At 28.8% G+C, this 13,548-nt stretch overlaps 1 protein-coding gene and 1 long non-coding RNA gene across 2 annotated transcripts; one reads left to right on the top strand and one right to left on the bottom strand.

Annotated features, from left to right (window-relative positions):
* Positions 1 to 771: 771 nt before the first annotated feature.
* Positions 772 to 10,026, bottom strand: Alg11 (ALG11 alpha-1,2-mannosyltransferase). Its single transcript, XM_014424627.3, has 11 exons — positions 9,814 to 10,026; positions 9,599 to 9,732; positions 9,263 to 9,495; positions 8,950 to 9,167; positions 8,254 to 8,416; positions 7,839 to 7,960; positions 5,859 to 5,969; positions 4,206 to 4,293; positions 3,647 to 3,842; positions 2,259 to 2,404; positions 772 to 927 (listed from the first exon to the last, which is right to left on the bottom strand). Exons 1-10 carry the CDS (start codon positions 9,895 to 9,897, stop codon positions 2,311 to 2,313), a joined length of 1,443 nt encoding a protein of 480 aa, XP_014280113.1. The 5' UTR covers positions 9,898 to 10,026; the 3' UTR covers positions 772 to 927; positions 2,259 to 2,310.
* A 2,981-nt stretch (positions 10,027 to 13,007) lies between these two features.
* LOC106683263 (uncharacterized) lies at positions 13,008 to 13,494 on the top strand. The gene is made up of 2 exons (XR_010843334.1): positions 13,008 to 13,196; positions 13,343 to 13,494. It is a non-coding gene; the product is annotated as an uncharacterized lncRNA (long non-coding RNA).
* Positions 13,495 to 13,548: the final 54 nt, after the last annotated feature.

The following is a 13,548-nucleotide window of genomic DNA, read 5'->3' as shown; positions in this document are numbered from 1 at the left end:
CACTCATTTTCTTGAAAAATAATTGTAATATATAGCATGATTAATGGAATTAATTAATTGAGAATATATGTTTTTTTATGAAAAGTTTGCTTAAGAACAAATAAGAAAACCAATAGTGACGCAATTAGAGTGAAAAATAATCATTTTAATTTTATCAAAAGATTTAGAGTTTCCATGGCACTAAGGATTTTTATATTGCAAAATATTAGTTTTAGTCTTAATATAACGTTAATTTAATATTATGTTTATTAGTTTTGAATAAAATGAAACTTTAGTTCACAATATTTATTAATCAAAACTAATAAATATTATGATATTAAAATTTTAAAATCAATATTTTCTCCACATGTTTTAGTTTATAGTTAACCAGGACCTCAAGTGCATTTCTAGAAGAAAAATGTGTAATATATTATATTGAATTTATTTATAAATTTTGGCTTTATGACATAAGTTGAATAGTTGTCTTATTCAATTTACAATTTCACTTGCACAAGAGCTTATTTAATTAAAATCATGCTATTAATTTAGAAATACTTCATAATAAGTTAAAATAAAACGAAACAAATTTTAAGAACACAAGTTCAACCCCGGGAAAAACTTGTTCAACTTTTCTTACAAAATCTATTAACTTTAGGAAAGTGAGTCATTAATATTATAGTTAGCTGTTGAGATAGAAGCTAATTAGCTAAACAATCATATCACTTATTTATCTGAAGTAAAGTATTTTGGACTGAATGTATATCAATCAGGGAATACTAAGAAAAAAGTAACTAATTTTTGAAAACAGATTTTATTAATTTTTTTTTCTTTATAACAAAAATCAACAAATATATAATGTATAAATCAAATATAGACAAAATAATTAATTACATCATAATTATTATTTCAACAGCATTCTGAAAACCAGCAAGCTATCTTATCCAGCACCTAAAAAGAGTGAAAACTCAAGTTATTTAATTGAATTTTATGTAATAATAAAATGGAAGGTTATTGATTGACCGTGTGTAAAGATGAAAGGAATATGGTCCGGGTGCGATCAAAAAAACTCAAATAGTAGAATTATACTATTTGAGTTTTTTTGATCGCACCCGGACCATATTCCTTTCATCCTAATAATAAAATATTAATATTTAACACATTCACAATTAAAAAAATATCAAATCTATTAATATTCCTTTTTTGAAATTTCTCTGACTACTTACCGTCTGAACAGTGCTATCCTGATAATTATATCATTGGTAGAAGTGAAGTAAAGTTCTCCTTGTTAATTAATTCATAATATTAGTATCATGACATTATTTTTTCAACATTTCAAAGTACTACCTCATCGTCTGGACTCATAATTATATTCATTGAATAAATTATCTAAATACATTAGTTATTTGTATATATAGTTATATCAATTACTTATATTATTTACATCATCAGCCAGTTAAACTTTTACTAATATTTTATTACACATTAGCTGAGCCTATGATGTTTCACTATCGCTGTATGTATATAAAATGAACACAACTGACAGTTTAATATCAATTATTTAGTTAAAATTAAAAATTTACATACACATTAATATTTTTTGTTTTAATAACATTCATTTGTTTAATTCAATTTTAAGTTCATAGCCATCCATTCGGATACACACTGTTTAGGGGTCTATTATAATTCTATTTTACAGTTATACAAACAAATCCCTTGTTTTCCCTGTATAGGAACATGCAACATATAATTGTCCATCATAAAATCCTGGAATGTTGGTTTGTACCTATCAGTTATAGTATTACCAAAGTCATCTAGAAGCATGTTCACCCAGAAGAGATGCTAACCAAAATAATAAGAGTACAATATTGAAACAATTTAGAATGACTGACCAATCAAAGTGGGATAAAATATTTATATATTTTTGGAAGAAACAATATAGATATCCATTTTTTACTCCTCAAGAAACCCTTAAAAACGAATATTCACAACAAAGAAGAAATTCAAACCTTTCCAAAGGCTAGCATCTTTTCTGGGGCATTGTTTATTGACATATATTTGACAATTCACTTCTGGAACTCCCTTCCAATATATGATAATTTTATATATCGCCTCAATTTTCAATTAAAGTACCGTTCTTTATATTATACAGTTATATTCTTCAATCTATATTATTTACAAGGAACTATATCAAGGCATTAGTGATATGATTACTTAACATCAGATCAGAATGAGATAATTCTAGTATGAGATTAAGGCAAGCCACAAATTATAATATTTACCTGAACTTATGTATTATTCAGTTAAATGATAGGTATCCCCTAATAAATTAACTTATTCATCCTTGAGTCTTTGAGAAAATAGCGGATCAAGTGTTCTCAGAATACCCTTTTCAAATTCCTCTTCAGAGAATCTATCTACAGATGATCTAAAATTTTAAAAATGAAATAAAAAAATATAATAATCAGAATTGATTTAATAAACAAATCCAGAATGAACAGCATAATATTTCAAAACAGAAATAATTATTGCAAATTTACCCATGCATAAAAATGTTACAATATAATCAACTTAGTAGATGGTCCCCATAGTACCAGGTGATGAAATTGAATAAAAGATAAATAAGAATTTTCTAGTTAATTTATTGTAAGGTAAAATTCATTTTTCTACTGCCAAGAGAAGTGTACAGTAGGCCCTCACAAATTTTGATTTTTTTTTTAAACTTTTCAGAAAAAATATTTTTCTAAATAACTAAAAAATAATAGTAACTCATTTGATTGATAATTAATTTCTTGACAAACCAAAATTAACATCATCTAAATCAGACCTGCATTAGCAAAGATAAAATAATAAAAAAAAATTATGGACCTAGGATCCATAATTCTTTAAATATACTCTGCAGGTTTCCATGGAAACCCATTTTATCTTTATCTTAACATACTAGCTGACCTACAATACTTTTCTATTGCAAGATTTGAGCATATATATAGATTAAGTGAACAAAATTGAAAGTATATCAATTATTGTATTTAGTTAAATATTACATATTCACAAACGTTTTATTATTTTTATGTTTTGATTACTTTTTTATTTAATTTTTGGTTCATTGCAATGTTCTTCAATACATAATGTTTTTTAGAATTTTAAATATAAATGGTTGGAACCAGAACATCCCAAAGCACAGCCAGACTTCAAGTAACAGAACAAACAAAGATTCAATCAATGTTCTAACAGCAACATATGTTAAAGAAAATACCTTGAGAGTTTTTATTTAAAACATAACCTGCTTACACACTCCAACAATTCTATTAAAACAGGGACAAAACATTTTAATAAATCGTATCTTTGCCAATAATAAACTGATAACAATATTTTTTTTTTTACTTTCACTTGCCTATATGCTATATATAGTAAGGGGAAGTATTGCAATCGTGAAAATTTTTGCGTTTTAAAGTGAAAACTTTTGAGTTTTCGATGGAAATATATGTTTTGAGGTCTCCTGAGTTCAAATAGCTTAGTCCTAAAAATGGTCTTTGGGTGTGTTTTTAAACAAATATATCATATTTCTGCAATAGATCTAAAATGATGAAGAGGCACTTGATTATAAAGTAATGTTTCCAAGAATCTGTTCACAACCCACATTAAAATAATAAAATATAGGAATTTGTACCTAGCAGCTTCTCTGATTTTATTCCTTGCTTGAGGTGACATTTTAATTATGGCTGCCAAAGCTCTGGCATATTCATTTTCATCAGATGCTAAGAAACCATTTCGACTTCCCTCAGATTCCTCTATGATATCAGCTTTAGGACCACCAGATCTATGTGCTACCATTATTTGCCCAGCTGCCATGCACTCAACAACCCCTAAAAAAAATTGTAAATAATCATATATAATATTTTCAGTTTCTTAAGTTTTTTTATGCTATTAAAAAAACCACTGGTTGCAATAAAAATTTGTTAAGTAATTATTTCTTTGTTACATTAAGGAATTACTATCATTTGTTATATGTTCGATTAAAAATCAACCAACCATCCCTCATAACAACCTCCTGTATTTCCAGACTAAAATAGTTGATAAACAATAGATTATCAAATTTTATTATTACATGTATATATTCTATGGAAATATAAGGGATAATGCTTAATACTTTTTTATGACAGGTTTCCTGATCCCCTGAACCGCACAACGACAAGGAGATTTAGTATAAATTTAAAACTAGCTCTTACCTATTCCAAAATGTTCATTCCACATAGCATGAAGGCCAATTACACTAGATAATAACTCCTTTTTTAGTTCATCATAAGGTATATTGACCTGAAATAAAATTCTTTTCAATAAATAAAACATAACATACCTTAGTAAAAAGAACATTGATATAAGGGTCATTTTAAGATTATAGATTATTTTATATAACAGAAATTTTGAGAAAAGGCATTCAGTCAGTTAAATGGTATATTTGTACTGATATATGTCCGTCACAAGATTTTTTTTCTCTCCCAACACAAGTTTTAAATCTTTCTCCAAAAGCAGAAAAGAAGAGGATTTTTAACAGCAGAAATACTAGGTAATGTGGCAAGAACACGCCTACCAGAAGAAGCCATTTGTTTATTTCTACAAGGGTCTCTAAAAGGTTTTACACTTCGTAATATCAGTGGAGTATTTTTATTTATCCCAATTCCCTACACCTTATTTATTAGCAATTGAGAGTCCGTAATTGAATATTGTATGTATGAACTGAAGGCCAGGCGCACATTCACTTTTAGTTGGCCGTATATTATGAAAATAAAACATGATTAACTGAAATAAAATTCTATTGTATAAGTTATAGGTGGTATAGGGAGGGGGTGGCCGAAATAAAACATTTATTGTTAAAAGGGTTAATTAATTTTGAATAATTGATCTATGGAAAACCATAAGTGTCTGTTGATGTTGATGTGGATGTTATTGATAAGGGTAGAAGTGAACTTACTCCATCGTTCGGTTTTATCTTCGCATTCCTCGACTTCTCTCTCTCCCTTGCTGCTAGGAGCCACTCCAGGCTATCTACTAACTCATTGTAGATTTTTATTAATAAGTGAACAAAGAATGATTTCTTCTTGCAAAAGAAAATGGCTCTCTCATGCATCAGTTTTTTTCTTCCCACAGAGAGCGCTGGAGGAGGTAAGATTTGGCTGTTGACCACTTGGGGCGGCACTAGTACTGCCTACATTACGGGAGCCCCTCCAATTCAGACTTTTGGTTCTCGAAACATTGTATGTAGTTTTCACTTAGATAAGTCTAAAACCGTTACACTAAGTTTTCTAAAATATCATCACTTAAGTTGACCAAAAGGCCTCATAATATCAAAAACTTGCTTTGCCCCCACACCTTACCTCTGTGTTTGATTTCAAGAAAACTAAATAAATTATTATTAAAATTTAACTGTTCAATCAGAGTGAGCTCGAATTAGTTTTTGGAAACAGCAATTCATCTTTTCGAGAACTCTCAGCTTTGTGAATCAATCACAAACTACTAAACACACCAGTGAAGTAGTTCTTCAGGTAATTAGCACAACAGAAACCTTTTAGCTTCATTTGTATTTGTTTTTAGAGTTATTTTTAAAAATGCAAACTTTAAAATACATAAAATTTGGCGGAAGAGAGCAAACATTACAAGTCAAAAATAATTAATGGTATTATTGCAATTTTATATTTTATTAAATTTATAACTGCTTCGGTTAAGAAAAATTAGGTTTTCATAATAGGAAACGCATAAAGGTTTTGTAATAACAAACTTTGGTGCTAAATTAATAACTAGGATTCAAATGTACTCTTGATTGGATACAAATAACAACAAATTAATGGGTCCAAAATAACATCAGATAGATTAACTAATGTTACCTTAAATTCAACATTCTTTTCAAGAGAATGGTGTTTGCATAAATCTTGCATATCTTTCACAAGAATATGATCCTCACTGTGCCGGCAGGACCCAATGAACACCAATTTAATCTTAAAACAAAAATATATTTTTGAAAATTCATAATTATTACTTAATTATATTATTATTATTACTTAATATAAAATTCATACTTATTATATACTTATTCATACTTATATCAATATAAAAAACAAGATTATAATCAATCAAGTTAAACTAAAACTTATAGTAGTACACAAAATAAAACCACTGAATCAGATGATTCACAAATTAACAACAGGAATGTGACCAGTGAAGAACATCTATAGTGTATTTAAGTTTATGTTTATAAACATAACTACAATGAATAGAAGTAAAAAATATTTTTTTTTAGTTTCTTAGTTCAAGAAGTAAAAATTTACTCATTAAAATTTTGCTCTTTTTTTCACACTCCTATCAAAATTATATTTTTTGGAAAATACTATTTTTTTTAACAGCTAACTCACATTTTCTTTAAACAAAAATTCAATTGCTACTTATACTATACAACACAGGAAATGTTCTTGTTGAACTATTTGAATGGTATATGCCACCAGAAGTTCATTTTATTCAAGAATAAACCTAAAATTATAGATCAATATCTTTAAAAATGCCAGCCTCGTGAAAGAACTTATTGACACCTTTTTTAAACTATAGATTAAATTTACTTTAAATATTTTAGGAGATATTTTCCAAAACAAAAATTTTAGCAAATTTTATGAATACTATACTTACAAAAATTATCACTATGAGCTACTTATAATAATTTTAAGGAACTTCAATTTCAATCATAACAGAGTTCTCATGTTTAATATTTCTTTAGATAGAGACAGTTAATCCAAAATAAAAATTATTTTTTCAAATACTGTGAATTCATTTTAACAAATATCATGAGTTCTGTTCTATTTATAAAGATTATTATTATTAACTACTATATAGAGTATTTAATAAGCTTCAATTTGAGTCCTAATAGAACTTTTTGTGTTTAGTATTTCACAAGATACAGATTTTGAAAAACAAACATTCTCTTTACAAATGTTGAGAAATCAATACTTAAATAAAATTGTAAATATATTTCTGCCAATATCTTGAAAATTGGTATACTTACAATCTTTATAAACTACTTTACTGTAAATTTAATTAGCTTTGATTCCAGTCATAATAGAACTATTAACATTCAATTTAGCTAACTATTAACATTCCAAGTCAAGTGAAACCTCATAACTTTTCCATTTCACTTAAATTTTTTCTATTTCAATTGCAATAAAACCGGAATTGAATTAATAATTCAATAACTAACAAAAAATAATAAACGAAGGGTCTAAAAATCAATAAAATAATGATGTAGATGACTCATGGCTACTGGTAAAAATATGTTGGAATCTCCAGACCCATGATGAAAATGAAATGAAGTTTCTTAGAAACTAGGGCAACTTGAGTTGAACAATGAGCCTCAGAAGCTTAATAATTTGGCATTGTATCTATAATAAATAATGCGCTCCTGGAGCAAACTCAATGAGAATGAAGGTGGCTAATTATCATGCAGCCTCATTATGAATTAGTACAAGTATAAGAGTTACTGTAAGCCCAACCAGAATTAATCAATAACCTGGCTGATACCTACACTGTTGAGTACTCACTAAATATGGACCTTAATAACATTCTTATTACGTTCAGAGAGTATACCTATCATGTTGTTAGCCACATGAATGAGAAAAACAAGGGTCTCATATATTTTGTTTAAAACAAAACAAGAAAAAACAAATATAAAAGATTATTTAAAACCAGAAATAAGAAGGTATATTGATTGGCTTGGCTTATGCTGTTAAATTTGACTCATTAATAATAATATAAAATATTTTAAAAAATACATTATCATAGTTATGAAAAATAAAGTAGAAATTGTCACTTATATATCCTACCCTTTCAAATATTTTTTCAGGAAGGAGGTTTCTTAACTCATAGATTGCCTGAAGTTGAAGGGGGTGGTCTTTTTCAGGGCGAAATTGACCTACTGATACAATTTTAATTTTACCTCCTTCACCTGCAACAAAATACACATAACTGATATTATATATGTTAGAAGCTTTTCTAGTTAGAGTATGGAAACGACTTGATAAATAAGAATTTCCAATCTGATCTGGGGATGGCCGAATTGGCTGAAACGTTTGATTTGTAAAGAAAATAAAAGGTTTTGAGACTATAATGGATATAAATTATTTATTTAAACAACATTAACCAGTCTCAAGAAAGTATTTAAGATTATAAATAAAATTAATAACATATATTAAATAATTTTAGAAACTGGGAGAATAAACAAAACACTATATAACATACTTATATCAGGAGCCATTGGAGATGATTTTAGAGACACAGTATCACAAGGAGGATATATTCGATGAGTTGATAAACTACAGTTCCATAAACTATTTATATGATCTTCAGTCCAAGAGGAATTCACCATTACAGTATCAGCAAAACTTCCACAAAAACTATAAAGCTGAAATTTCAAAATTATTTTATAGTAAAATGAATGATTAGTTAAATAGAAAATGATGGAAATCTTATAAATGAAATGGAAAATCACATTAGAGGTTCTCCTTCTTGGTAATAAATGATATAACTGAGAAAATTAACAAAGCTGCTCGAAAACAGTGCCCATAAAAAAAATAAGAAAAAAATTCAAACATAAAAATTAGTAAAAATTTTAAACATAATCTTTTTTTAAAAAACTAATGAAAAAAAAACAGTATAGAAAGATAAATTAAATAAAACAACCTTATTATGAGAAAAAATCTTGAACCATGTTAGTACCTTAATCCAAATTAATTATGTATTTATCACACCCACCTTTCAACCAACATAAAAGTGAAAAAATTAATTACTATGCAGATATAAAATGTAACATAAAGTTATAAAATAAAATATCCTATAAAATATATTTATGCCTCAAAAAATAATAAAATCCAAAATCAAATCAATATAAAAAATATACAATAAATTTATAAAAATTAGTAACATCAAAAAACATACCCAAGAAAATATCTGGTAGTAAATTAATTTAGCAGAAGACAAGAAAGGACTTCGAGCAATAGAAGTATTGTTGTTGCGAACCATATTTTTTAAAGCCACACGTTTAATCATTTCCTTTGTAATAGTTGGATAATGAATATAGCAGGCAGTTGTGCATTGACCAATATATGAGAACAGGAATAGAGTAAAGGAGTAACCCATACTGTCAATATAAATATCTAAAAACAAAAATTAGTTATAAGTACAGAACAAATATTAATAAATCTATTGTTTTGTTTTTTTTATTTAAAAGACATATAGGAAAATATTTCACCAGGAAGATAAGCAAATAGAGCTTCAATGCCAAGTATAAAAGACCCAATGGACTGTCCCAAAATAGTAAAATATGGATATCTAGGAGCCTCAACCCAATGGCGCTTGTGGAGATAAATAAATTCAATATCCTTTTTCAATGTAATATTAAAAGTTTTGGAAACTTTATTTAATATTTCATTTGGAGAAGCAATAAGATCACCAGTGTATATAGCAACTTTGACGTCAGGATACCTACAATTTCAAGAAAATTCAGAAATTTAAGTTAGCATAATAAATTATATTTGCTAGGTAATTAATCGAATCATAGTTAAACTAAGTGTATTAGATAGTTCACCTATTCTGAATAGCACGTACAGCACCCCACAGGACTCTTTCACCTCCACCTCCAGCATTACAGTAAGGATGAAAAAATGCAACCCTTAATGAATTATCTTCATTTTTAATTTGTTTCCTCTTGTTAACACAGTGCTGAAATTTAAATAAACTATTACTTTATTACTTACCAAAGAAAATAGCTACACATTATTAAAACTCTTTAATAAATACCACCTTTCTTGAAAAATATATTAACAATATTGGAAAAATTCCAATTAAGACAAGTAAACCTAAGAAAATCCAAACTATATTGAACATATTTATTATATATACATTAAATGAGAAGCAGGTGAATCACTGATAATACTATCTTCAGAGTTCGTAAGAATCAAAAGATTGACATCTCCAACTGTACTAAAACCCCACAAAAACAAACGTAACCTTTCATTGTTATCAACACATTACAAAGAGTGCTGAAAAAACTAGTAGGTAAAAGATGAGGAATACCATTTCTCTTTTGACAATTGTCAGGTAGGTGTTTTATTAATATGTAGGAAAATGAATGCTTACCACGAAGATGATTAGAACAAAAGATTTTTATCAACCATTTCTAGTCTTTTCTAAAAATTAATTTTAAGATGATTTAGAATAAAATCATTCGGAATAAAAATTTATTCATAAGAAAAATTTGATGCTAAGATTTTTTTTTACATTTGTGATGGTAGGAATCGACAATCACACGGGACAAATATGAGACAAGACAGATTCTCGATCATTACAGTAAGATGGGGGTATCTAAGAAATCAATTTTAACATCAAATATACGAAATGCACACACTCTGCAACTTGTGACATCTGAATCCTATTGCCGTGTCCTGAGTGGACAATGATAGTGCGACGGGGAGACAGCGATGGGTCGCTTCTTCAGACTAAGAAATAATCAAACATAGGGAATATAGTTAAGTGTCCTTAATGAATATTTGAAGTTCACTAAGAACACTCAGATATATTAAGCAACCATTGCCGTCGCCCGGTTGCGCTATTCTCGTCGAACTAGAATGTAGCCTGAGACTGGTATCCTACAATTAGATACCGTTACGCTATGTACTAACTTGGGCAATAAGAACCTCCATAGAGTTACTCATTGAACTGAAACTCACTAGACGAATCGACGGAAATTATAAATATTGAGGAACTAAATGTACCAACGGAAATCAGAACAAAAATATGTAGAATAGTCAAAGAAAAGCTATTGGAAACTAATTCCAAAAGTAAATTTGATCTTTTATAACTGTTAAAATTAAATTCATTCATGTGATCTATAATGAAAATACCTTCATTTTTTTTCAATGTATTTTTGATCAGAACTGGATAAATGTTTTCTCTACGGGCGCACTGAGCTCAGTAAAATAATTCTAGCTATCTTGAAGATCATTCCAACCATCGCGGTACTGAAAGCCCTATTGGTGTTCCCGTCTATCCCTTTAAATTCTAAATGTCACCCCCCTTCCCAACGTTCTAGAAAGCTTAGGGCGAAATAAAAAATTAGAGTACGGACTTAACTTCATTATTCCTGGTAGAAATTAAATGACAACACCCAATTGTTTACGAGAAACTGAATTTTTTAGATATACAAGAAAAAGAGTTCGCCCTTAACATTCTAAAACGTTGGACGGAGGAATGACAGAATTTAGAGGGATTGACGGGAACACCCACTGGACTTTTGTTACCATGATGGTTGTAATTATCTTCAAGAGAGCTTCAATTCTTTTACTGGTCTCAGGGCGCCGGTGAAGAAAACATTTTCCCGGTTCTGGTCAAAATACACAGTAAAAAAAAAAAAAGTGAATTTATTTTTATTATAGGTCACACGAATGAAAACATCCAAAAAAGGTTTCTCGATTTTTCACTTTTACAAAAAGTTCGCCCATGACGAATCTCACCCGCTTCGATTCCATCTTGACTCATGTGCTGACAAAATGTCAAACAAGGCACGTAAGACATACATCTCTAGTTTCCCTTGCTTCGGTATCATCTCATCTCATGTGTGTTGGGCCTTATACTTTTAAATCATTAGGTTTACTCTTATGGAACTATCAGGGCCATAATCAGCTGATTACGTGCCAGTAGCAAAATAATTTAGTGAGCTACTCAATCTTTTATGTTTTATATTTGCAAATAACATTAATATGTGGGTTCCAAAATTCCGATAGCTCTTTATCCAGTTATTGATTTACCAAACTTAACTTATTCCGATAGAATTCTTGACTACTTTTTTCCAATATACTATTACAAAAAATTAATGTCCCTAAAAACCTCGTCCATCGATCCCTTTTTCAATCTGATCCTCAAAACCACCAATCTAAAATTCAACGAATCTTTCCTACAAACACCTTCCCATCTAACGTCACACAGAAACTTTCAGACTGGCACGTAAATAACCTCGGTATTATCTTACCTCAACTCTTCACAACCTGCAGCAACACTTTTTCTGCACAGATCCCACCCTTACATCTCCATCCTCTCTGATGAAATACAGAAATTCCAGCAATGTTTTTTTATTTTACATCTCGTTCTGAAATCCGATAATAAGCTTTCCTACCTTTTCATCAACTTAAAAGATTCAATAAGTATTCAACACCATGAGCTCCAAGGAGACTTTAAAATAGTTAAATCGAGCAATATTTAAAAAGCACTTCAAATTGAAAAACGGTATGAACACGCCTTGACCCTCAAACATTCATTAACTTTGACAAATTTATTCTTGCAATCGTCCCCAACCATAAAATACAACTTACAGCCGAGTCTATCCCTATAAATCTTGATATGAAACCTGTTAACCATAAAGTTGATTAAGATTCTATTTCCCTTACCTACAAACATATCGTAACCCGGACCTCTACTAACTTGTAGCATGCTGTGGAAGAAGGTTTTGAAGTTTCTACCGCTGGAGTTCATATTGTGTAACGATGCCATAACCATCCTATGAAATACAATCTACAGCATGTGGTAATTAAAATTAAATTATTTTAATATTGATGAACAATATGAAAAAAAAATCTTAATAAATGTTTTTCGTTGTTATCATTACAGCATTTAATTATAAGTTTTCTTACCTATAATTGGAATATATTGTAATGAGATGTTTTTTTATCCTGAATATTTAGGAAATATCAGTCTTGAAATGTACTAGGATTAACTTCATCTCAAAGCAGAGTAGTAAGTGAATGTTATGTTTTTTTTTTGTTTTTTTTTATTTTCAAAACCTCCTTTATTAAGAAATATATGTATACAATACGGATTTATATTATTACATATAAATAATATACAATACATTTAATTACAATTATTCTTGTTTTGCCTTACGGCAAGGGAATGTTATGTTTCATCCTAACTAGATTTTATACTCTTTGGGTTGCAGTAGACAACATATCTGAACTGAGCTGCGTCAATTTTGCAGATATTGGAGATTCATTAATTTTTTGTCATTTGGCAATGACTATTTTGCTTTGTTGATTTTTAATTATACTAATATACTATTTTAATATTTTCAGTCATGTTTTCATTAATGTACTATGTTTTAATCCTTGGAATTTTTAATTACTTGATTCTAATAAGTGAGTATTTATTTTTTAAATGTTAAATGAAAAGACTTCGCTATAGTTTCCCTATCAATGATGATAATTGTAGTTATTCACAATTAGGTTATTTAGTTATTTCTGATTTTTAATGTTAGCCAGTCATGTTTTCACTCAATATACAGATGCTGAAGAAGAAAATTGCACTGACTTTCTGGGAAATGTAATCTCCCATGGATTGTTATATGTACCTGGCCCAAATGTGTGCTCATTGTGTGTATGTTATCACAAAGAACCCAAATGGTGCAAAACAATATATTGTGATGGTCCACCCTATGTGAGTTTTATTCTTCATCTGCTTGTTTGTATTCTCTGTTGCAATGGAATTCTA

The sequence above is a fragment of the Halyomorpha halys genome, unplaced genomic scaffold, assembly GCF_000696795.3.
Source record: "Halyomorpha halys isolate HHAL.00 unplaced genomic scaffold, Hhal_1.1 Scaffold474.1, whole genome shotgun sequence".
Lineage (NCBI taxonomy): Eukaryota > Metazoa > Arthropoda > Insecta > Hemiptera > Pentatomidae > Halyomorpha > Halyomorpha halys.
The sequence above is the reverse complement of the archived record's forward strand: the minus strand, read 5'-3'. Positions and strand labels throughout refer to the sequence as shown.